The 26,397-nt window shown below is 40.3% G+C and overlaps 1 protein-coding gene across 1 annotated transcript; it reads right to left on the bottom strand.

The window, feature by feature from the left end:
• Positions 1 to 2,108: 2,108 nt before the first annotated feature.
• CDC37L1 (cell division cycle 37 like 1, HSP90 cochaperone) lies at positions 2,109 to 12,664 on the bottom strand. The gene is made up of 7 exons (XM_066569701.1): positions 12,464 to 12,664; positions 10,895 to 11,176; positions 7,154 to 7,244; positions 5,083 to 5,198; positions 4,694 to 4,816; positions 3,660 to 3,815; positions 2,109 to 2,727 (listed from the first exon to the last, which is right to left on the bottom strand). The coding sequence occupies exons 1-7, from the start codon at positions 12,566 to 12,568 to the stop codon at positions 2,626 to 2,628; spliced, it is 975 nt and encodes a 324-aa protein (XP_066425798.1). The 5' UTR covers positions 12,569 to 12,664; the 3' UTR covers positions 2,109 to 2,625.
• Positions 12,665 to 26,397: the final 13,733 nt, after the last annotated feature.

The raw sequence follows: 26,397 nt of genomic DNA on the forward strand, positions 1-26,397 counted from the left end.
CAGCTACCAGTACGGTTTTCCTTTCATTTAAAGAAAGCTTGCCAAGAAGGTTGACCACTTGTACTGTCCTCTTGAGGAAATGCCTGCATACTACAGTGAGAAACCCTGATTAGCTGCTAGTATTCTTACATTTTGATTTCAATAAAAATGTCAATTTTTTTTCACCAGCATACATAAATTTCAGTGAGCAGAAGGAGGAGGGGGGGGAGGAAATCTCATTATTTGACATTTATTTCTGCACCATCCAGTTTTACCCCCTTAGAAACTCAAGAAATAAGTTCTGCTGTGTAATAGGTTGTTAGATCCACTGCTAAGGGTAGCAAGTCACTGTGCTATATTGCCCTTACTACCCTTGTATACAACATTCAGTTAAAAAACAACCTGAAGTTACTTGTTTTCCTTTAAGTTTCCTTTAATATTTAACTAATTATTAAGGAGGAGGCAGTGTTTACTTTCCCTTTCCTGGAGTATTTGTCAAGTTTAACCAGATGCAGTAGAAATTTGTATTTTTTGTCTCAAATTTGCATGTGGAACTACTCCTTGCTCTTTAGTCTTCAGACTGTTTGCAAAAGAAGGCTAGTGAATAGAAGTCATATGGAAAGCTACTTCTATGAGTGTATTTGTTATTGCATTGGTACTAATATTCTGGTATATTCTGCAGACTTGACTGTAGGCAAAACTGAAAATTACTGGAATCTATTTCCCGAATCCCATAATAATTAAGGTCGGAAAAAAATTCCAAAATCATTGAGTTCAACCTCTGACCATCACCACCCTGCCAAATAACTCACAGCACTAGATGCCATGTCCAGTCATTTCTTAAACACTCCCAGGGGTGGTGACTCCATCCAACACTTCCATGGGCAGCCCATTCCAATGCCTGGCAACCCTTTCAGTGAAGGAGGTCCTCCTGATGTCCAACCTGAACTGCCCTGACCACAGCTTGAGGCCATTTCCTCTTGTCCTGTTACTTCTTAGCAGGGAGAACAGCCAAACCCCACCCAGCTATACCCTCCTTTCAGGCAGTTGTAGAGAGTGATAATGTGCCCAAGCCTCCTTTTCACCAACCTGAACAACCCCAACTCAATCAGCTGCTCCTCACAGAACTTGTGCTCCACAGCTACACCAGCTCCACTGCCCCTCTCCAGACACGCTCCAGCAGCTCCATGTCCTTCCTGGAGTAAAGGGCCCAAAACTGAGCACAGATTTGAGGTGCAGCTGCACCAATGCTGAGTACAGGGGACAATCCCTGCCCTGCTCCTGCTGGCCACACCATTGCTGGCACAGGCCAGGATGCCATTGGCCTTCTTGGCCACCTGGGCTCACATTCAGTCACTGGGCCCAGCACCCCCAGGCCCTTTTCCTGTGAGCAGCTTTCCAGCCACTCTGTATCAGCTTGTGGCACTGCCTGGGGTTGTTCTGCATGAACTAAAAACTGGAGGTAGGCTATGAGCACTGAACTTTTGAAATCAATATGTCATCCAAACCTACATAAAATCAGGGCAATCAGTAATGGATGAAGAATATGTACGGATACCATTACCTGAGGCATAAGCTGTCATTGCTAGTCTTCCAATTAAAGTATACATTTTTATAGACAGACCTGCTCTAATAGCAGCAAGTTAGAAAAGCACAGCAGAGTTCTGGAGTGCAAGATTCTGTTGTCTAGAAAATGTATTTGGATTTCCAGCTTCTTAAACAAGAAGCTTTTAATGCTTTTCCACTTAATGTTTGAGTTGACAATGTCAGAAACTCACTTTGGTTGAACAGCATATGAAGTAACGTGCATGACACTTCCCTATGTGACCTGTAACAAAGCTTTTTGTTTAAACTGAGGTCTTAGCCTAACCCTTGTACAAGTTCCCTTCCTCAATGACTTCAACCACAACAAGACTTGGGTTTAAAAAAATAAATCTGAAGTTAGCCTGATGAACAAGAAGAGAATCAGACTCCCAGAAATCATACAACCCAGCATTCATTTGTAGACAAGTGTTGTTATGTTTTAGGATTAAACCAAGTTATGTTTAATGAAAGTACAATATAACATTTATATCCCCTTAGTAGAGGTAGAAAGCCAGTGTTTTAATCTAATCCATTCAGATCAGAAATACTGATACCAGATACTGATTTATTGCTATTAGTGATAACCAAATTTGAGAGCTTATACTGTCAGCAAGGTAGCATGAATACAGTTGCAATCTCCAATATTCAGAGTAAAACATATCCACATCTGTAGTAAGACAATAGCAGATTCTACCAAGAATCTGCTGCTTCTTGTAAACATTGTATTTGTGCAGATGTTTAATTTCTAAAATCATGAAAGGCAAGGTTAGTAGCAGAAAACACATCCAGTTTCACATTCGGCAATATAAGAACCCTGCTCTTCAAGGACAACTAAAAACCTAGCAGCACATTTCAAACAATATTACAAGTTTTTTCTTAATTACCCACCCTTCAAAGTCCCTCCCCACCCCCCCAAATCAAATCAAGACAACAAAATTCTGACACGAAAAATAAAGTGCAGTACCCAGAAAAATAAGTGTCAAGAAAATAGCCATGTTTGTTTCTTTGGGGGAAAAAAAAAAAGGGAAATAAAAGAGTACTTTGCCTCAGTCTTAAAAAGTACTAAAATGTGTCCATCATTTTGGATTCTTCTTCATCTCTTTGTATCACAGAGTTGAAACTGCAGACATCTGCGTTTATGGAACCTTGTAGATCTCCTGTGTTCTGCAACAGATGAAAAACTGACAGCTTAATGCTTCATAATTATATAGATGGAGGGAGAGAGAGAGAAACAAAGACTGTTTCCATTGTCCATCTTATGATGAGACAAATTTACAATAGAAAGGAAGTAAGATCTGAAAACATCCTCCACCCCTATTTTGTCACTGTGTCAAGAATTTTTTAAATTTGCTAGCATAGCTTGTATTTGATCTTAATACTTCTAGCACCTAACTGCACATTTATATAAAATTCAGCTGTTTGATCTACCTCTGAGAGGTACTTTAATCAAATTATTTCAAACAAATACTTTCAATTGTGACTCCTTACTAATACATAATTTTTGACAATCTTTTAAGTTGTTTCTTCATTACAGAATGTGGCCATAACTGGAACTGCAAAAAACACCTAAGCATACCCTTTTATAGGAAGACTTTCCTTAAACTTAAACTTCCTTAAAGTTGTGAGGTCCCTGGTAGTGTTCAAGGCCTGGCTGGATGGGGCTGTCTGGCCTATGAAAGGTGTCCCTGCCATGGCAGGGAGTTTGGAACTAGATGATCTTTAGGGTCCGCTCCAACTCAAACCATTCTATGATTCTGTAACTTACTTGACTGATCCCATGATTTTACACTGCTTGTGGTGATGGCTGGGAATACAGTTCTAAGATCTGATCAGATTTATCATGCAGTGTTTATTTTAGGAATGAAAATGTAAAGGCAATGAACAAACATATACTTTTGACCTTTTGCTGATGCTCTGAATTCCAGCAAGTAAAAAGAAAGGCCATAAATGCCTTGTGTATTAATAACACTGCATGATATATCCTAAGCACTAGCAATTCAAGAAATAATCCTCTTTATATCTCAGAAAGGTACAGCTTCTCTAGTAGGACCTAATCCTGCTTTAGTTAAATTAAATTTTGGAAATAATAAACCTACCTGTAAAAAAGATGTCCATTCTCCCACACAGCCAGGACTGACATTGAGATCATGGAGTAACATGGTTTGAAAGCCATGCGATTGTGACCAGATTCTCACTCTCGCCTTGAATGCCTCAAGTTCACTTTTAAAGGCCTCAAAGTAGCCTTCTCCTGTCTGCAAAGAAAAAAATGAAGTATTTGTTCTTTAGTCATTTGTTCTTTTGAATTGTAAGCTTACACAGTGCTGAAAAAAATCCAGGCAGTAATGACACGTTATACCTTTTGGGGAATAACACCTGTGAACAACTCAGGCATAAAGTTAGTCAATTTAAAGTTTGTTTCATGCAGATTTATGTTTCATGCAGATTTCTTTTTAAGACAATCTGTAGCATTTATATGCTTAAGTAAAGTAGCTGATTTATCTGAGAACATGTAAAATCAAACCTAATTTTAGCCTGTAATTTATTCCAACTCAGAAGGTATCCTTACAACAGGTGCTTGTTGAAGCCCTTAGATCAAAAGTAAAGCACAAACTAACCCACATTTTAACTATACTAGTTTAGGCAACATTAAGATCCATTAGAGTCTTAAACAACTGAACAGTCTATAGCAAATCACAGTTTCAGTTTTCCCACCTTTTTCCTACGAAGCTCTGGATTGCCCTATTTCAGTCATGAGAAAGGGACACTTCATATAGCTGCCTCACAGTAAGGGGGAGACTTTGAAAACGTGTGTAATTAGTCAATAGTCAGACCAGTTTGAGACCAGTTCGTGTTTGCTGTTCTTACTTAGTTATTACTCGTCTGTGACACACCTGCTGTCCCCCAGCCGCATCTTGCTTTCCACCTACAAGCAAAATCCGCTAAGCTTTCATTAGCAGAACCAGAATTATAACAAATTGTTCTATCTAGAAAATAATTGCTATCAAAACTCTTTCCCATAAGCCTAAATCAGTCAAAAATTTCTTTAGCTTCACATGGTTGGGAAGAAATCCCTTCTAAAACACTTGTATCGTATCAAGAGTTTCTCACATTATTACCCAAGTTGACTTACTTTGGCTTTTTGGAAAAAGAGACGAAAACATCCTCTTGGATCCACATTGCAGCTTCTGGCAATTTCTATAATAAACTGCATTACAACTGCTTGGTGTGCTACTTGCTCCATCAGAGCTCTTTTCTGAAAAAAAAGTTAGTCATGATTTAAAGATATATTTCTAAAATTCAGCAGAATTTCCTTTTGTTCCAGTTCCTAAGCAGATGTGAACTGATGCTTACAGAAATAAGAGGACTCATAGTTAGCTCTAACTAGACATAAATGTGACAATGCACTATCAATAAAGTAGAGGGGGCTGGAAGAACAGTTAAACAGCTAATGAATTTGGTCACATTTCTACTGTGCAAATAGGAAAATCTGTGCTTCCAAAGATTTAAACATCTTCATACCTGTTCAGCTTCTAGATGAAAACACCACAACATGAGATATCTAGATGTTTCTTCACATACAAGGTATGGATGATCAGACAAAAACCTTTGACTATCATCCCATCTGCTCAGCATGCCTAATAAGAGAAACACAGTTAAGATATTCTAAACAGATAAATGATTTAATGCAGCAAGGAAGTTACCTGTGTTGATACCAAGTATACATAACAACTTTGCAATTTACTAACCTCAGAATAACAGCATGCAGCTAAATTTGGGGGTTTTATTTATACATCTATCAATGCTGAAAGAGCATCACTAGAAGGCATAATTAGTCTTTGAAGATACTAAAAGCAGATTATAACAGTCATGCACTTCTAGTAATGCTGATAATTTATTTTTAATCAGTCCTCACAAGCTAACAAAGTGGTGCAAATATCTGTTAATTACAACACCAAACAGCTTAAAAAGTTTATGGACAGATATTTACATTAAGTGATTCTAACAAACACAAATCCTCTAAATGTTTGCAAATAAAAACACAAAGAACAGAACCTGTAATCTGTCAAAAATTAAAGAATATAGTTTGCTAGACTTTTAGAGAATTCAAATTAATTATACAAACACCTTGATCTCAAAAAACAAACCCAGTATTTCCAGTATTGGAAAGTTAATTAGAACTTTGAATGGCAGTATCATGGCACTAGCTTCAAGTAACAAGCCAAATGTAAAAATCAGAACTCAATACTCATAGCACTTCCAGTTGTCCTATCTCTGACAGTCATTATTGGCAACAGGTACCAGATGTACAGCTTCACCCGTCTATCAGCACATAATTATAACAGGGCTAAAGATAATTCAATGGTAATGACCTGAGCTAATCTTAATTCTAGCAAACAAATGCTGAGAGAGAAAGCAACAGGTTGTATTTCTTTTAGACTGTTTTCAAGTTACTCTGTGCAAGTTCTTCATTGTTTTGAAGCCAGAAGAGGATCCAGAAGCAAGACTCATGCAATATAGCGGAGTCCACACTGCCCCTTGGCAGAGCTAGCATGGAACAAGTGACTTCAGAAAGCATTAATGTACTGTGGCTTTCTACAATGGACTTATGTATCACAAATTAAAATAATAACATGGCTTTGAACTCAGGAAGTATTAAAAAAAATTACCTTCTGTAATAAGGTTGCTTCTTTAACAGTCTAATTTGAATTTAGACAAAGAGTAATTTTGCCCAACTCTCAGCTAGGAAGCCTACAAGAGAGCCTCTTCTTTTTTTACCTGCTGAAATGCACAGCAGGAGAGATATTTTCTAATTCCAATATCATTACACTGAATAGTTAAGGTACTTAAGAGAACCTGTGCCTATTACTACTATTTGCATACTCTTGACAGTGTTGTGCCTTTACTTGATACTTGAAAGGCTTGCTAAGGTTAACAGGGCTCAAAGCCCTTTCTTTAAAACTGCTTTAAGTCCCCCAGAAGCCAAAAAAAAAAAAAAAAGTAAAAACAACTTTGTAAGAACAACTGAATTCTGCCAATCCAGTCTTATTCTTGATTGTTCCAGAATTCCAAATATGGCAATACTATACTATAGCACGAAACCAGCCCGAATGGCAAGCACTTCAGAGAACCATACAAATTTTAGATTACAAGATCAGCTTTGTGCTCAGTCGAGTTTAACAATTATGACAGAGCTAAAGTGACACCTAGTGGATAACTAAGTATAGTTTTAAACGCACAATTCTGAGCACACATACTCTCAGTGTAGGTGTTAACAAATATGTCCATTTAATCAGCCATTACCCTTATAAATTAACAGGTAACAGAAAATCATTTAATAAAAGATTTAACTTAATCTCCTTTAAAAAAGGAGGGAGCCATGGATGACCCAGCCACTTTTATATACATGACTTATATGTCTAGGAATGTCCCTGTCTTTTCCCACTGGTGTGGAATATCCCTGGAGTCCTGATAAAATAAAACTGAACAGTCTGTCATTTAGGTCTTTCATTTATTAGCATTCATTCTGTACAAGAAGGAGCAAACCAAAAAATTCTGTAGGAACCACAAGATGTTGGAAAAGCAGACTCACCGAAGTGTCTAATCTTTTGTTCATGTTTTTGCATAAGTGGTTCAGACACAGACTCATCTTCAATTTCTTTTCTTTTTTGATTAATAAAACTCTGAGGAAGAGAAAGATTGTACTATTACATAAAATCCACACATACTCACATACTGTTTAGTGACATAAAGGAGTGTGGTGGTTTGACAGGAAATGTGTTTTTTGGGATGCTGTGTTTTTGACCAATGGATATTCAGGCTTTAATATTGGCATTTAACCTGGCCATTAGGACATGGACACGCCTCTGAGAACATGGGATTAAAAGCAGAGCTCTCCCCTGGGAGGGTTCTTTTGGGTTTCCAGCGGGAAAGAGTTCGGGTCTCTCCCCCGGCCCAGCTGCTGGCTGGGCAGGGGGAGGGGAAAGCCATGTGGCCGAGAGAGGTAGGCCTGAGCCCGGGGGTGGAAGGGTGGAAGAGAGACACAGAGAGAGAGAGAGACTGGGAGCCATTGGGCAGCCCCCCCTGAGAGACACAGAGAGAGAGACACAGAGAGAGAGAGAGAGTCGCTGCCTGGGACTGTAACCTTGAGACTTGATAAACATGGGCCTGTGCCGGCAGCACGGCTGGGATGGAGAAGAAGGGGGGGGGGTTCAGCCGGCCGCTTGTAGGAGCTTTTAACCCCTTTTTGGAGAATGAGAACTTTACAGATCATTGACCTTTCCTAGAAGATAGAGTGGAAGATGAGGAAAGAAATGGGCCAGTGTGAGAGAGGTCTGGGCGAGCGAGAGATAGTAGAAGAGTAGAGAAGAATCCTAGTGGGAAGAGATGATGGAGTGGCTTTTGCTGGACTCTTTTTGTATAGCCATGGACAGAACCATGTTCCTTGTGATACAGAGACTGCATTCTAGGGGGAGGCAATGGCCACAGAACCAAGAGGGTTCAGTGTTGATGCCCCTCGGCCCCAGGGGGTGAAAAAATATGGGGGGGACAGGTGTCCCAAAGGAGAGATTGTGGGGACAGGTGTCCCAAAGGAGAGACTGTGCCTTTTTTGGATCGGGACAGAGCATCCTTAAAAGACAACCCTAGAAGCAGCTCTGGTCCATGTTCAGTGGTGAGAGCACTGGACATGAAAAGGAAGAGGTCACGACGGCAGATGTATTCCGGGCAGTGCCACGAGTGACACAGAAACACACGAGGCTTCAGCTGTGTTTCCAGGGGAAGCCCATGGTACAAGAAGGACTCCTCTCCTCTTGATGAACTGAGGATTGATTGTCTAAAAGGTGGTGCTGGACCGAGAGTTGGTGATTTGAAGAATAAATGTATTGTGTTGGAAATTTGGTGGGGGGAGGAGGAAATGCACTTGTGAAGTTTTCATTTTCCCTGTGTGTGTGTTCCTTTTTATCTGTAGTTGTAGAGTAGTTAATAAAGTTCTGGTTCTTTTTTCCCTAAGTAGGAGCCTGCTTTGCTTATTCCTGGTCACATCTCACAGCAGAAACCAGGGAGAAGGTATCTTCATGGGGGCACTGGCATCGTGCCAGTGTCTAACCATGACAAGGAGTTATTATACTTTAACATATTACTATTTAAATGGCTATGTTCTAATTTTAGAGTTGTATCATATTTGAGGATTTTTTTCAGAAAGTGTCTTACCTAGTAACAGAATTTCAAAGTTTCCTTATAATCTCTGAAAAACTTCTGTTTTCATACAGGAACTTACTGATTTGTTAGTAATGAGAATCATGTACATTGCAGTCTGGATCAGGAGAAATTAGGAGATGTGATAGTGATGAGAAACTCATTTTTGCTTTTTTATATTCTTCATTTCTATTTGTAGCTGTGTAGCCTATTATTGTATAGCTATATAGATTCATAGCTAGAATTTTACCTACTTGGTTAGCAAGAAAGACAAAATACATTCCTAAAAGCTCAATCCTCATCTAGTTTCTTCTGAAGCCAAGGACAACACTCTACCATAAAGCACTAGAGAGGAATTGGGGCTTCAGAAGAGGGCATATTACCTCAACATCTGTGTTTCTAATTGGACATTCTTGTCAATTATGCTAATTTGCTACCCTTACAAAACTGTAGTTGCTCTAGGTCACATATGCACCTTCAGTGCATTTTTCAGCGTGTATTTTGGGACCCTTCACAAAAAGTTAACCACATTTATCACCTGACTGTGTCTGGCTTGTGACTTTAGGGCTCAGTAAAAGGCAATGATAGCTGTTGAAATTAAATTGTGAAATCAAAGATAAGATCCTACTATTAAAAAAAAGCTCATGCTAAATAATATGTATTACAGTAGACAATATTAGAGGCAAACTAACACTTTCATATTCTGGGTCGGATTGGACATTTAAAGACCAAAGAGTTTCAACCATCCCTGCCCAGGCAAGAACATCTTCCACTGGATTAGGTTGCTCCAAAACCAGTCTAATCTGACCTCTGTTGCTTCTAGGGATTGGGTATCTACAGCTTCCCTGGGTAACTGGTTCCAGCATCCTGATATCATAATAATAAAAAAGAATCTTCCTTACATCCAATCTAAACCTACCATCTTTCAGTTTAAAGCCATTCCCTCTTGTCCTGTCAGCACAGGCTGCGATAAAAAATGTTTTTCTCCCTCTTTCTTATAAGGTCCCTTTAAATACTGAGAGGTCATATGAAGGTAAATTAGGGCTCCCTGGATCCTTCTTTTCTTCAAGCTGAACAACCCCAGCTCTCCCAGCCTTTCCTCATAGGAAAGGTGTTCCAGCCCTTTGATCAGCTCTGGAGCTGCTCCAACAGGCGTCCTTCTTGTATTGGGGACCCCAGAACTGGGTGCATTACTTTGGGGTGGGTCTCAGCAGAGCAGAGGGTGAGAATCCCCTCCCTGGCCCTGCTGCCCACACTGCTCTGGATGCAGCCCAGGACACGTGTGGCTCTCTGGGCTGTGAGTGCCCATGGCTGGGTCATGTCCAGCCTCTCAGCCACCAGCACCCCAAGCCCTTCTGGGCAGGGCTGTTCTGATCTGTTCATCCCCAGCCTGTGCTGAGACTGGGGGTTGCCCTGACCCAAGTTCAGCACCTTGCACATGGCCTTGTTAAAACACATGAGATCCCCGTGGACCCACTTCTGCATCTTGTTCAGGTCCTCTGGAAGGTTTCCTTCGCATCTAATACTGCACCACTCAGCTTGATATCATCTGCAAACTTCCTGAAAGTGCACCCAATCCGTCTGTTTAATTTTAATAAAGACAATAAATAACACTGGTCCCAGTACAGATCTCTGAAGGACACCACTGGCCCCTGGTGTCCATTGGACTCTGAGCCATTGACCACTACCCTTTGCATGCCACCAACCAACCACTTCCTTATCCACCTAACAGTTCATTCATTAAATCTGTCTCTCTCCAGTTTAAGAGAGGGATGCTGTATGAGACCACATCCAAGGCTTTGCAGAAGTCCAGATAAATGACATCTGTCACCCTTCACCTGTCCACTGATGCCATCACCTCGTCACTGATAAGGCCACTGAAGAATTGGTCTGGCAGGACCTGCCCTTGGTGCAGCTGTGCTGTCCTGAACCACCTCCCTGTCCTACGTGTGCCTGAGCACAGCTCCTAGAAAGGTCTATTCCATGGTATATTCCATGACCTTCGAGGCACAGAGGTGAGTGACATATTGTGTTTTTGTTCTGTACAAGACACAGAAGACACTCAGAGACTAGTAACAACTGGAATGAACAAAACAGGCTAGCACTTGCTTCCACACACACATGATGTAGGTCATACCTTATTAAAAACTTCTTTACTAACAGGATCTGTGTTCCATAGATTCTGTCGTTCCCTCTGGTTTAGCGCTTCTTCTTTTCTTCTCCACTCTTCCTCCCTCCATCTCAACTCGGCAGCTTCAGTCCTTGCTTGAGCAGATTCCTGATCACAGGATTCTGAATTATGCAGTGCTAAATTACCAAATTTTTGCTGGGCTTCTGCTAGGTTCCATGTGCATTCTACAGAGTGCTTCACAAACTCTCTTTCTTTTTGGCAGGCTAATTCAATCCCTTGGCTGTATGTCTGTGAGGAAAATCAGACATGCTATTTATGGAGAGAAAATTGTTGATTTACAGTTTCTATAGAAGCAGACTGGCCTAAATCCCAAAGCTAATAATAATGCACCTGGAAGGCACCTTAGATATGCAGCATTATAATAGCAGAAGTATGAAGCATGGCAATGTACAGCTATGTCTTCTAGAAAGAGATTTCCAATTCAAGTCACCCTAAGTTTATTAAGAGTATTTGCAGAATCATGGATCATGTGCTGCTATCAGTAATAGTCTCCAGACTGTAAAAATACTTTTGACACAGCTGAAATCCCTCTGGCTGTCTTAGGGCTGGAACATTAGCAGCAGCCAAGTGTCAGAATACTCTGAATATACACTTCTGATAAGAAAGTATTGGGCTTACGATGTCAGATCACAACAGTAAAGTAACTGCTACTCCCTGCATTTCAGTATTAGTACCCAAACAAATGGCCAACATCTTCTCTTGAACTGACACAAGAAGCGGTATTTAAGTTATAAAGCGGCCAAGGCCCAGCACAAACACATGCTCCTTCAGGTCAAATCTGTTGAGGATGTCACCACTCATAACTGGGAGAGAAAAGGGACATCTTAAACAACCCTATTTATATTATTTCCAGGTGTGTGCTCAGAATTCACACTCACTAATATGCCAAGCCTTTCTCACCAAGAGTGAAGAAAAATGCATCCATATGCATTAGTTCCTCAGCCTTCCACTGCCACGTTATGAAATCTGCAGTGCTGATAGCCTCTGGCAGGGGCACACGAAGGACAATTTGTGAAAGACTATCTGAAGGAAACTTTAACGCAAGTAAATCAAACTTATTGTCCCAACTTTGTCTGAGAACTACAGCAATTTTATTTCTGCAGTAACAAGAAGAAAATTCCACCGTTGGAAAAGTAACGTCATGGCAGCTGCTTGTGAGACCACACAGAATTCCTTACAACGCGTTTATAAATCGCCGCCTCGCCCTGGCCAACAGAGAAACACACCGCCTACCTATCTGCTCCTTGGGCACGGGGACGCTGGGATAACTCAGCCCAGCTCCTTCCGCATCGCCTGCCCGCGGTGGAGCTGCTACCAGGGCGGCCCGCCAGACCCCACCTGTCCCCACCGGCCCTCGGAGCCCAGGCGGGCGCTCCGGCACGGCCCCGGCTCGGCACGGCGACCCCGCTCCCGCCGCCGCCCCTCCGCGGGCCGCGCCGCCCGGCACCGACCCGCACCGCGCCCCCGGGCGCCAGACGCGGGGAGAGGGGCCGGGGCTGCGGGGCACGGGCGTACCTGCACCTCCGGCAAGCGCTGGCGGAAGGCGGCAGCCTGTGTCCGCTCCTCGTCCTCCTCCTCCGGGGCGCCGCCGTCCCGGGAGCGCGGCAGCCACAGCGCCATGCCCGGTGCCGTCCCGGCGGCGCGACCCGTTCGCCGGAACTGGGGTAGCGACACTTCCGCCGATGGCAGCGAGGCCGGGAGCACCCGCCCTCGGCGCGTCGGGAGGAGCGAGTGGCGAGCTCGCCTCAGGGGCGGTAATAAATGCAGCGGGGCCGGCGGGGCGGGCCCTGCCGCGGGTCCGCCTCGGCCCCGGCTCCGCCCCGGCCCCAGCTCCCGCCCTTGCCGTGGGTGGCGCCTCTGTCCGTGCCTCCGCCTTCGTGCCTGTTTCGTCGCTGTCTCTGCCGCTGGCCCTGTCCTGTGCTGTCAGCTGTCCCTATGCCTTTCCCTAATCCTGCCTTTTCCGTGCCTCTGGAAGGCCGCTCACCTTCCTGCAGGCTGCTGCACGACACTGGCAAACAACCACGTGTGTGTGTGTGTACATATATATACGATCCTTCAGTCCTAAGAGCTCCTGGGGTGCTGTCTAGGGTGTTGTAATAGCTTGGCTCTCATCTGGGAATGGAAGTTAGCATATAATGAGGCCATACCTTTGTGATAGCGCCCCTGCAGAGATTAAAATGTGCCCTCGTTGTAGCCCTACTTTTTTACCCATGGATTGGCTGTTTAGCTCTTCCTCCAAACAGAAGGTGCTGATTGATTCTTTGGGGGTCGTAGGTGTAAAGTTTGCAAGAAAAATACGCCAGGAGCTTCAGATTAAATAGGAAGGTAGGGGACCTGTTGCTGTGTGTTGTTTATCTAACAAAAGGATTACTGCTGTGGCCAAAGGGATTATATGTTGATCACAACAGTCCTCATCAGATAGAAGAAAAAGAAAATTATGGTTTTCATTCAATCATTTTCTTGTAATCAAATGTTTCTGTGAAATGCTAAGGCCTATGACATTTAGTCCCTGTTACATGGGACAATAAAAGCCAAAAATACAAAATGAGAGAACTCCCAATGATAGCTCTTAACCTGGCATTTTGAGGTTATCAGTAATAACACCAAGGGCCACTGAGTCCGTTCTGAGATAGGGTCCTGCAGACCTGGACTGGTGCACATGCCTAAGACTAGACCAAGGAGTTTCATGTGAAAGTATTCTTTTCTTTCATAAGGGTACATTTCCTGATATGTTTCTGGCTGAGAAACCAAGATATTTCTCAGTTTGTGCATCTTGGATGAACACAAAAAGGCAGAATGAATGCCTTCCCCCTGTTACTTCTCTCTTGTCTCATAAGGTGTGCTTTGAAAAGGTGTCTTTGGTTTGTTGTATGTTTTGGGATAGAAACTGATGTCTCAAGTCTTGTATGAGGTATAATTCAGGTGTAATGTTATTTATCTTTACAAGTGATAAGTTATTCTTGTTTCACATGTATCTCAGCATAATAAGATGCATTATTAGGCCCATTCCTCAAATGGAACTGTACATTTCTTTAAGATTTTATGATCTGGAATGTTGACATAAGTGATAATGAGAGGTCATCTCCAACATGGACAGTTCTTACCTAATATTAGTAACAGCAATAGTCTATATGAGGGTAATTGAAGTTATTTTGATTCAGATATGATTGATCTGGGATCAATATGATGCCCTAATTATAATATGGCTATCATCTGTTGAGCTTTCTGTCTGTATAGAAGACATATTATGTAAATGAAGATCTAAATAAATGATGGACGAGTGGTTTTAGTGCACTTCTACATGTCACTCAAACACCTGGAACTGATCATAAGAGGAGTGTCAGTGTTTTTCCTGTATCTTATTGTATGTTATGCATGTTGTGTTTCAAGATTGCTTTTTAAAAAATGGTGTAAGACAGCATGCCTGTGGTTACTGACAAGCAAGCCCATGCTGAAGCCATTTGCAAAACAGGTATGCAATAAGTTTAGAGGAACAGTATATTTCTTATCTATTTGGTCCAAAGTCTTCTTGATAGTTTTCCAAATTACTCTTACTACCTGTATGTTTCTCAAAAAATGTTTACATCTGGCTCTCAAGAGGCTTTTCTTTGAGTAGCATGATTGCTTTTCCTTTCCCCTCTGGTTGTCCTTGACACAAGTGGAAAACCACACATGGAAACTAAACTATTATTCTCATTAAGGCCTTTTCGCAGTCTCAAAACAGATGCAACTCTGAACACATAACTCTTTGATCTCTATGCAATGAAATCCCACAGCCATGTTATAACCAGAAGTGGGAAATGTAACCCACTTCCAAAGAGTAGTTTCTTATACGTTTACTTAATGCTAAGTAATTCACATGAAGTAGGTCTTGTTAGATAAGTTCATCTTTTTTCTTACCACACATTAGGGGTTTTTTGTGCCTGTCACCTTCATTAGTAGGTGTTGACAAACAGTGAAGTAGCACATTTTCTTGGAGAAAACATTGCATAGGTCAGCCCTCTTTAAAAAAGACTTGCTAAAATATTGTCTGAAAACACTGCCGTCATTCAAAGAAGGACGTTAATGCCTTAAAAAAAAAAGAGCAGCAAATATTAATAAAACAAGAGGAATGCAGCTGAATGCATCTTCTCTAAATAGGTAGAATGTCTGACTTTTATGCCCAAATAAAATCAGTGGTAAAATTCCAATTTACTTCAAAGGGGTCAGAATTTCACTCCAAGGTGTGCAAAGAGCATTTGAATAAGACATAATTCATTGTAGCAAAATAGACAAGAGCTAAAGGCAGTCAAATGCATTCGAATTTGTTTCTTAAAAGGTATTTCACAGGTGATATCTTAACTGATTTTGTTTTTATAAGACATTCAAACACACTTTACATAATACACAGAAACATAAAGGAAAACTTCCTTACATTTTCTCATTTGCCCATAACCTCTGTGGAGAATTACTGTCCTTTAAGGTGTTTAGAGTTACAGCTTTTAATCTTTTAATTTGGGAGGTGTCCTATAGGATTGGCTGAGAATTCAAGTGTTTTTCAAACATATATTTCCTAATTGTGGTTCTTCTGGTTTACAGTTCAAAGAATTTTACTCAGGGTACTGTAAACCTGATATTTTTTCCCTACAAATTACAGGCTGTTCTAAAGTCGATGCCTATATGAATGAATATGAAATTTCAGCTTTGTTTTTTACAAAACATTGCATAACTTAAAAAATGTAAATCATATCCTAAAATACACGGTAACATATAATATTAGCTAAGTGTTTTGCTCAGTGGCTGCTTGGCAAAAAATATGAGAATTATTTTGAATAGATATTGAAGTGTTCCTGTGAATGCTGGTTTGTTTAATGAGTGTTATAATTAATTTATTTGCTTCTTACTGTTTTCCCATAGATGTTTGAAGGTGCTTTAGCTCCTGCTGAAGAAAGCAAAATACAGAAAGTGTGATATTTGAATAGGTGATAATTAAAACTGAAAAAGTAGATCCATGTATTCACATAATGAGTCTCTTTCTCTGACTGTCTTTCCAGAGTACATGACCTGGTACATATTGGTCCCCCTTTATGTTGCACTTATTTGAGCCTTTTGAATGTCAGCCTTTATAAGCAAGCTGCCCTCAAATAAATTACATCATTTTTCCATTCTTAGGACAGGCTGTGTTCTGACACCTAGTGTGATACACTGGGCTAACTTGACACTGTGCTTTTCATTTTTCTATCAGCAATTTTGCATTTTGAAGTCTAACAGGTCATGTCACATTTAATGGTTAGGCAGTCTTTTAAAAGCCAAAATCTATTGCTTGTAAGGGGATATAGGAGAGAAAAAAAATTATTTACAACAATGGCCTGTCTACATTCTGTTTTGCCATTGCTAGTAAACTTTCAACCGTCATACCTACAGAAGCATATGTTTAGTTAAAATATTTTTATTTATTTATAAAATTTTATTTTTATTTATTTATAAAATTTTAATTTAAGCTATTTCCTTAATAGCTATTTAAGCTATTTCCCTTAGCTTTAATTCACTTGCAATTCCTTTGTCTTAAAAGGGTTTCAGGTTTTTGTCCTTCTGGAGCAAGCCATTCCTGTTAAAATCAACAGAAGCTCAAGCAGAAGCCACTGACTATCCCATTATCCTGATGGATTTACAATCCATCAGGTATCAATCACAGAGACCGACTGTCCTGATAGTACTTTTATGTGTGTATCTATTAATAATGAAAATAATATTAGAACAAATACTTAAAGAACCAAAGTAGATAGTAGCTCTGCATCTATCTCCTTTCTCATCTATCGTTTATCCACTCTTCTCATTTCTTTGCTGTTCTCCCTCCATTCCTTTCTGTATGCGTAGCTTTTGATTACAGTCCCAGGTGTAAACAGTACATCTATTCTATCACTCAGCCACCCTGCTGTATTTTATTTTTCATCTATCACTTAATGTAATAAAATTTGAATTAACTCATCTTGTGTCTTCAGGTAATAGGCAAATAAATATAAATATTCTTCCATATGCTAATTGATTTGATACTGTAAAGGATATTAGTATCAGGATACTAAGGATACTGGTGTTAGTTTTATGTCATGCACCCTAGCTTTCTCTCCCTTATAAATTTAAGGCCCTCCTCCACTGGTATTTCTTTCTACTCCATAATTGAGTAAAAAAAATTCTTTTCTGATTTGAATAGTTTGAATGATTTGTTAAGATCAGTCATGATGCTTTAGTTCCTTCATCCTAATCTTCTTGTTTTTGATAGCAGTCTAGTTTTCTGGTTACATTCAACTAGAACACAAAAATGTAAAGTTCATCTTGTTAGATAGTCATCTTCAGGCTTCATATTGTGTGTTCTTGTAAGATGGGAAAAAGGCAAATGGACATGGGTTGGCAGGTGAGTGCTACTGTTGAGGTCATGGATTATGGAGCATTCATGTATGTTCTAAAACTGCAGGCTATTTACTAAAATTGGTTATTATTCTGTTACATCAAATTAAAAATATACTTTATGTTCCCCATGTTACAAATATTTCCTATACATTTGGTATTTGTTTTTCAAGATATTTTGCTTGAGGTAGTCATCTTTCCCTTTCCTTTTTGCTTTATGCTTTGAAGAGTTGCTGGTATATTAAAGGGTAATTTGTGATACTGTTCCTGGTTCAAAAACCTCAGTGATACTGGAGAAGGATGCAAAAACTAAATTGAGATAATCTGTTATTATTATCTCTACATAAAAGCCTAAACAAGGGAAAAAAAAGAGGGTGATCTAGCTTAGTACAGAGAGTGCTCATTTTCTTGTATGATTACTTTCATGCAGGCTTTGTGGGTATCATGCTGATAACTAGGTGTAGTGTATAAAGTTTGTTTGTCCCCTGGGCATAGCGTAATTTTTCTGTGTGTCAGGACAGAAAAGACTGATCAGTAATACCTCTAAAAGGGATGAGACTCTTTTAAGTAATGCCAAAGGATTTAGCAATATCATCAACATATTTTTGCTATTTAGAATATCTGTTCTTTATTCTGCATAGTACTGACATATCCTTCATCCATCAAATGCCATCTGTTTTCATTCTTGTTGTTGTTTGGCTCTGCAAAATTATGGAGCTTTGAGATTTGGCTTACTTATTGTACTGTGGGATATACTATCTTCTTTCAACTTTTTAAATTTAAAAGATATTGACAAAAGCAAAGTCTATTCCTCACAAGAGGACAAAAGTTTTTTTTGGTTGTTGTAAAGCTGGGATCCATTAGAAAGGCAGAAAAGCAGTGTGACTAAAAAAGATGAAACTTTGCCTGCAATCAAACATGGTAGTCTCATTATTAACTTCTACTGAAAATTGTCAGCCTTGTAGCATGGTTTGCAGGTTTTGTTTTTCCTCTGATTAGAAGTGAACATGTCCCCACTTCTGTAAAGACACAGAACCTGTCTAAGTGAAGGGAGCAGCAGCTTTTTTAGCAGAATATCTATTGTGGCCATCTTAGTGTCACATCTCAGGAAGGCAAAACCCCTGCTATACTTTCTAAGCCAGATACTTGACAGTGTGCCATATAGCTTTCCTCCTGTGCTGGGAGCTTATGAAAGTATTTTCTTTCTCTGTCTGTGCCACCTGTATGGAGCAGCACTGATCTCCTTTACTCAGAGCACAGTTAATAGGCTTCTGAAGGGAGAAAAGAGCTAAAGACAAGTGTGGTGTAGGGCTTGACAAGACTTTGCCATGGTAACCCAGGACGATTCACCTCCCTCATCCAAGTATGTACAATCCCAGGTACATCATATCTGGTCATGGTAATCTGGGGTACCTTACTTCTCCCCATCCGCATATGCAGACTCCCTCATATGCTTTGTGTTATAAAACATAAGGCATGTTTTATCTGGTGGAAGTAGCCAGGATAGCTTGCTTCCTTCATCACCTGCACTCAACTTTGCACAGGTACCAGTGTGATGACCAGCTCCCAGTCTTGGAATTCAGACAAAAGCAGTGGGATCCCTGGGGAACAAAACAGAACTTTGCACATACGTGTAAGTAAAGCCAGTTAATCAGTGCAACTTTTATTATCTGCCCCTGCAGTGCTATCCTTTGACCTGTACTCCATGCAGTTCCACTGGTCCCCCATTTGTTTAGGGTTTGTGTACTGATAATGCCATGCTTTCAGCAAAGCCAAAGTTGTTGACTGTTGTGCCTTGTCCTTGAGAGACTAGCATGACCTTCTGCTTGTAATGCGTGGTTACTTACACCCTCAGTTTGTAGGACACTGCTTGCATGCTGTATGGCTTGTTGGCCAAATTACACAATGTTCATTTACTACATGCTGGCTCTCTGGAGGAAATACATTTTGAAAATTATGGTGATTGTCTTTTAGCACTACTTTATGATGACACATCTGCTGAACAAACATTAGAGTGTTGTAATGTCATATCAAAATTTTTTATTTTATTCCTGCAGTAGGTGGATTAGAATATTTAATTCTTTTCCCTGTGTGAGACAATTTCTAATTGTACTGAAAACACTGAAAAACCAAGATCAAGATTTAGTAATCTGTGTATAAACATATGCCTTATACATATTTTATAAAATATGCACTAGCATGACATCCTCTATCACAGCTGTGGACATTCTCTACAACCTAAATAAGTAGTCAGCCTTCAAGTCTTGTAGTTGTGTCCATCCCCAACATACTTCTCTTCAATGCTTTGAAAGTTAATGACAGCATCAAACTCCAGGACTGCTCTGCTAAACCAAATCTTTCAAAACCAGTGCAAACGTAAATGGTTTCCCAACCTCTTACCCTCTTCATTTCCTGTTCAGAAAACAAAGTAATCAGCTGCAGCAAAGTAAGAGTTCTGGGGATATATTGAATAAGCCATTTTCTGGAGAAGTAATTATCTTTTAGTCAAGCAGGCAGAAAACCCCTGATGTTGTTGTATTCTTTCCTATATACAAATACAGGACCAAATGGTTTGGGCTTGCTGTATTTCTCTGGTTTTGTTTGCTGTGTTCAGGAATGCAAACTGAAATGTTCCCTGACAACAGAGAAGGACAGTACGCTGATTTCCAACATCTGCAGGATTCTTAATCCTGCTAAATATGTGCCATTCCTGTACCACGCTTCCTAGGCCCACTAATGTTCCACTACTGTGACCGTGGTCACAAGGGTTTTCAGGATGAAGAAGAGACGAGAATGTTGACTCCATGATCAGAAGCTTGATTTATTATTTTATGATATATGTTACATTAGACTATACTAAAAAGAAATAGAAAGGAAAAAGTTTCTTCAGCAGCTAGCTAAGCTAAGAATAGAAAAGAATGAATAACAAAGATCTGTGTCTCAGACAGAGCAAGAGCCAGCTCTGCCATGAGTGGTCAAGAAATCCAAACACCCACAGGAGACCAATCACCTGTTGCATTCCACAGCAGCAGATAACCATTGTTTACTTTGGTTGCTGAACTGCAGCTTGTCACAAGGAAAAATCCTAAGAAAGGATTTTTCATGAAAGATGTCTGCGACACACTACCACCTGCTTCTGAAAGCATCACTAGGCGCAAGACAAGCATCATTCTGTCAAGAGCATTCACTCATTCATTCACATTTATAAATTTATGAAGTTTTCATTTGCACAGCAATGACAATTCTATATAACAACCCTGACAGCTATTTTTAATAGGTGTCTCTTTCTTCTTTTAGTAGGGGATGACTGTGCATTTTATGAAGGGAGTACAGGAGACTTTCTGTTCCCAGAATGCAAGCTGACTCCTGCCTGTTGTGGTGTGGATAGAGAATTGGTGATGACAGTTTCTCCTTATTTTCTGGTAAGTTGCCTGAAACTAGTGCTTATCATACCTGTCTGAAGAAAGGACTGGAGTGGTAGTGGCAATTTTGTGTGGAATCGAGTTTGACTCTCTCTTTGATCCTCTTGAGCAGAGGGGAATGCTCCTGCACACTTTTGAATACAGAAGTGCTGAGAAAATGTTCCAAGTACAGCCATCCTAACAATTAAATTTGTAAGTCACACCCTGTAGGCTGGTAGAAGATCTAATGACAAAACATGTTTAGCTATATGCCTTCATCCACAGCTGGTGTGAAAGGTCCAGTCACTTAAAAGATTTTCAAGATTCTTTGTACCAGTGGCCTTTGGGGATGCCAGATTTCTGTCCATTTTCTTTATCTCATGTACGTGCCTTGTTTTTTTCCCTTTGCCTATTCTAACTCTTCTCTTGGGGGTCTTTTATTTTTGTAAGGCTTCCCACTGCCTATTCTTTCTAGGGTTCATTGTTTCCAGAAGGAGAAACAGCAGCCTAGAATAATTATATTTTCATACTTCTCACTACATTATGGATTAGATTATGCAAAAGAAGCAATGAAACTGACTTCAGTTTTATTAATATGAATGTATTTCAGCATACAATAGCTTTGAACAGGGAGGGTCATCTTTCCTGTGAACTCAGTTTTGCACTCATTCATTCATAAGGTTCTTGTGCTTACTCTACAAACTAGTAATCACATTCTTTCACATCACAAAATCAGGTATTATATATAAAGTATATAATTTATTGCAAGTATAGCAATACTAGACTTAAAAAAAAATCTGTTACAAAGTTCTGCCTAATACAGGAATACTTTCAATACATTTGGAATAGAAATTTAGAAATATATGCTCAGGTTAACTAAACATTACTTTGTACAAATCTTTAACTTGATCCTTAAGAACCTGATGAAGACAAAGAAGGTGGTGACATATTTTAAAGGAACAGGTGATTCAGGGGTACCCTCAAACTAGCTTAGATCCAGAAGGAGAAATGGCAGCATCACCTCATTTCTCTGGCTGGGTCTGGGCCAGCCAGATGCTGCACTCAAATTACTAATATGTCATCATATTTCCTTCCAGGTGTACCTTATTTCTTTCCTTCTTTATCACTACTGCTTATATTTTATCCTCTTTGCATAAGGGTAGGGGCAAATGAAGTTTGAAGGTACCATACCATGATTTCTCTGTCATTCTTGTAGAAGAAAGACACTAGCTTCTAGAAATGTACAATTCAAAGTCTAAGATAAGTGAACAGCTGTTGTTTTTGTTGTCAGGCATCATTAGTGTCTTTACAGTATTTTTCATGGCATTACCTGCCTTGAAAAGCAAATCTGAATTTCTTTTTCACATCGCTTTAGAAAGTGTCCTTTGAGTTAAGCTAGTCCACCTCCACCACTCTACAAAAGGAGCTGCTACTTACACATTAAAGAACTGTATGTATTTTTTGTAGATCAAGGGTTTCTATTCCCCTTTCTTCACAATACTGGCTTTATGAGGAAGTGTCAAAGTCACTACCAAGTGCCTGGGTCAGTGCCTCAAGCGTATGTTTGGAACACGCTGGCCTTGTGCATCATGTTCCCCTTCTGGTACAGTTTATACCAATTAAAAGAGCAGACTAAAATCGAAGTGCTGCTTTTCATAGGAAAACTCCTTTGCCACTGTTATTTGCTGGTGAATTTGCTGTAAGGCTTCTTTAGCTAAAGTGCCTCCTTTAGTCACTTCTGATTATGCAGTTTCAATGGAGGTTTTGAAGTGTTCTGATTATAAGAGTGATGCATATGCAGTGATTAACAGTTATTATCAAGGGAATAACACCAAAAATAGAGTTCTGCATGAAGACAACTATTGGAGAGCTTCCACTTCAGTACAGAAGGAAAAATTAGGTAAGCATTTATGGTAAGGATGAAGATCTGGTTCCAATTTTTACAACCTATTACAGAGTCTATTTGAATCTACATTTACTATTGCATTTGTATCTAGATATCATAGACAAATTTCTGGTGAAAATCAGGTTAATGAGTTAGGAGTATTTAGGAAAGGAAAAGATATTCCTGAATTTTAAATTCAAAAGACACATTAAAAAAATTTTTTTTAAGCTTCTCCTTTTATTTTGGACATAAACCAATCCGTACATTTCAATATTTGGTAAGGATTTAATGAGCAGGGTTTTTTCATATTTTTGAGCTAGGCCTTCTGCTTCCTTCTGAAATCTCTGGGCCTGTTTGCACTTACTGATAGGCCAAGTAGGCTGAGGCACCTGGTGATATGGCAATGTTTGTCAGTCCCCCTGGTTCTACTTGCATCAATCAAATTCTTTTTTTAGTCATTGAAGTTAGTGGAAAAGGTTTCTGGGGTTTCATCTGTAAGCCTTTGAGTTTAGCCAGTGGGGTGTTCCATCTGAATGTTTCAAAGCACTAAAAATTACTAGGACAGTGTTCTTCTGACTATTTATATATATAGAGGAACATATCTCAGGTGATAAGCATTTCCAATCTAAAATGATAGCTAGCTAGAGTAACTTGGCTTTGCCTAGGTCCTGGTCTTGTATTCCTCAGTTTGCATGTTTTACCAACCCTATATTTAAGAGTCATGTGTATTTTAAGTGCTACCACGAATATGTTGAGCTGTTATGAGTTACATTCTTTAAATCCAGCCATGGAGAATCATGAAATGCTTCAGCTTGAGATGGACCTCTGGAGGCCACTTAGTCCAAACTCCCCTTAAAGCAGGTGCAGTTAGAGTAAACTGCTTGAGGCCTTGTGTGGTTGAGTTTTGAATATTTCCAAGGACAGAGAATTGATAGCTACTCTGAGCTGACTACAACCATGGTAAAAAAAGAGTTTTCCCTCCATCTAATTAAAAGTTACACCATTTATGCTTGCCTGAAAAAAAGCCTGGCTTAATCTTCCCTATATCCTCACATTGGATAGTCATAGACAACCGCACAATCTCAGAATAATAGAATTGTTTCTATTGGAAAACATTTCATGAAACCAACTCTCTTGCTCACACAGGGTCAGCTAGAACTAGTTACTCAAAATCATGCCCAGTTGTTCATTGAATGTCTTAACCTTTCTGGGCAATGTGTTTGACCAGCCTCACAGTAGAACAGTGTTTTCTTGTGTTCAGATGGAATTCCATGGTTTTCAATTTGTGCCCATTGCCTCTTGTCTCTGAGCAGCACTGAAAAGAGCCTGGCATTGCACTCTTCATTCCAACCCCTCAGGTATTTATACATGTGGGTAAGGTACCCCCAAGCCTCTCTTCTCCAGGCTGAGCAGTCTCAGCTCTTTCAGGCTTTCCTCATTTGGAAGATGTTCCAGTCTCCTAGTCATCTTTGTAGTCCTTCACTGTCCAGTAAGTCCATCTTGTTTTTGTATTGGAGAGCTCATAGCTGGACACAGTGCTCCATGTGTGGCTTTAGAGATGAGTAGAGACAAAAGACCACCTCCCTTCACATTGCTTTCAGTTCCCTTCCTAATGTGGCCTAGGAGGCTGTTGGCTGCCTTTGCTATCAGCTTGCATCACTATCTCATGGTCAGCTTGTTCACCAAAGTCCTCAAATCCTTTTCTGGAGTGCTGTTCTTTAGTCAGCCAGGCCACAGCATGTAACAGTGCTATGTGTTTTTCCTCCCCAGATGCAGACATCTGCATTCATCCTCATTGCTCTTTAAGAGATTTCTCTCAGATATCCTTTTCTGGTGGACCAAGACCCTCTGAGTCTTACCTTATCTCTGATCTACAATCACCTTATAGATCAGCTAGTCCTTCTAGTTGTGTACTGTGTACTTGCTGAAAGATGTACTCATGGTTATCGGTGAAGATGTTTAACAGTGCTGGTCCCAAAACTTGGATACACCACTAATGACTTGTCTCTAAACCAGGGATCGCAGCACTCTGGGCTTGGCAGGTAGGCCATTTTAATACACCTAATTGTATGCTTCTTTAACCTGTATTTTGCCAGCTGTTCTGAGTCTGTTAGGGGAGCCAGTGTCACAAGTCTTACTGAAATTGATGGAAACAACTTCCATCATCCTATTCTCCCATCATCCACCAAAACAGTTACATCATCCACATTGTGGTAAGGTATTGGGTTAGTCAAGCATGGCTTCCTCTTCATAAATCCACGTTGACTACCATGTTGTACTTCACCTGTTTGGAAAAATGGCTTCTAGGATTAGTTGTTCCTTTATCTGCCCAGAGATTGTGGTGAAGCTGCTCTGCCTGTAGTACCCTTGATGTTTCATGTTGCCACTCTTGAAAATAGAAGTAACATTTTCTTTCCTCCTCTCTTCAGGAATCTTTCCCAGTTGACATGGCATTTCGAGGTAATAAAGAGTGGACTTGCAGTGGCATCATGCAGCTTCCCAGCACTTATGGGTCCAACCTCTTATGCTTCATGAATTTATATATGTACAGTTTGTTGAGGCTCTCTTTAATATATTTTTCCTTTTGTGGAGGGCCAGGCATGTTCCAAACTTTCCTCTGTTTTCTGGGGCTTAGGATTCCTCAAGGACAGTTTTACCAGAAAACACAGAGGCAAAGAAGGTATTGAATATCTCAGACTTTTCCATGTTCTTTGTTATCAGCACCTCTACCCCATCCAGGAAGAGTTTACATTTTCCCTAGCTGTCCTTTTATTCCTTTTGCTATTTGCTACAACTACACATAGAACTCTCTTTTGTTACCCTTCATGTGCAGAAATGTTGCTAGATTCCTCTCCAGGCTGGCCCTGGCTTTCCTGGTGCTATCACAACAGCTCTGTATCCCTCCTGCACAATCTTTCCCAGCTTTCACTGTGGTATGTGTTTCCTTTTGAGTTCAGTTAGGAACAACATTGTCATTCCAGTCTCTAGCTGCCTTTCATTTCCTACTTGTTGGGATGGAGCTTGTTGATCTTGTAGGAGGTGATTCTTGAATATCAGCCAAATCTCCCCTCCCCTCCCCTTCCCAGAACTTCCTTTCCCGGAACTTCCCTTCCCTTCCCTCCAAATCCAGAGCTGAAGAAGTTTCCCTGCCTCTTGCACACTTCTCTACCATTTGAAGGAGATCAAAGAAAGGGAGGAATTTGGTAAAAACAACAAAACCAACCAAATAAAACACCAATCCACAATCAAAATAACCTCAAAACCAAACAAATAAACAAAAACCAAAACAGAAAACCTCTCCAAAACAACAGCAACAAATAACCCTAAAACAATGACAAAAACAATGACAACAACAACAACAACAAAACAACTCAGAATAAAAACAAACCCCTCCAGATTCTCAAAACTTGAGCAAAACCCAGCTGCCTGCATCCACCCAGCTACCTGCATCAGTGTGCTGACACTCTCAGCTGTGCTTGGAGAGATGCATACAGGTAACATCTGTCACTCACAAAAGCTTTTTTGAGTTGAAATTTGCAATGTTTATATATGAACTTTGCATGATGTGCCACTTGTGCTCTTGCCTGTGTTATTTCAATAAATTGAAGCAAACCAGTTTGATAAGCTTTTATTGATGCCACAGCTCTATCAACACTGTGCCTGAGACACAGGCCTTTCTGATCCTCCAGCTCAGGGGTTCATCTGTGCCCCCAAAACTGGTGTTGATCATCATGGTAAGAGGATTTGCAAACCCTGAAATCTCTTGCAAAGCTGTAACT

This window comes from Molothrus aeneus, chromosome Z (assembly GCF_037042795.1).
Source record: "Molothrus aeneus isolate 106 chromosome Z, BPBGC_Maene_1.0, whole genome shotgun sequence".
Lineage (NCBI taxonomy): Eukaryota > Metazoa > Chordata > Aves > Passeriformes > Icteridae > Molothrus > Molothrus aeneus.

Excerpts from the sequence above, each read along its gene's own strand:
- CDC37L1 (XM_066569701.1), bottom strand. The coding sequence starts at position 12,568 with ATGGCGCTGTGGCTGCCGCGCTCCCGGGACGGCGGCGCCCCGGAGGAG. Across the intron at positions 7,245-10,894 it reads GTAAAGAAGTTTTTAATAAG|AGTTTTATTAATCAAAAAAG; the intron begins GTATGACCTACA and ends TCTCTTCCTCAG. Across the intron at positions 3,816-4,693 it reads TCTTTTTCCAAAAAGCCAAA|ACAGGAGAAGGCTACTTTGA; the intron begins GTAAGTCAACTT and ends TTTTCTTTGCAG.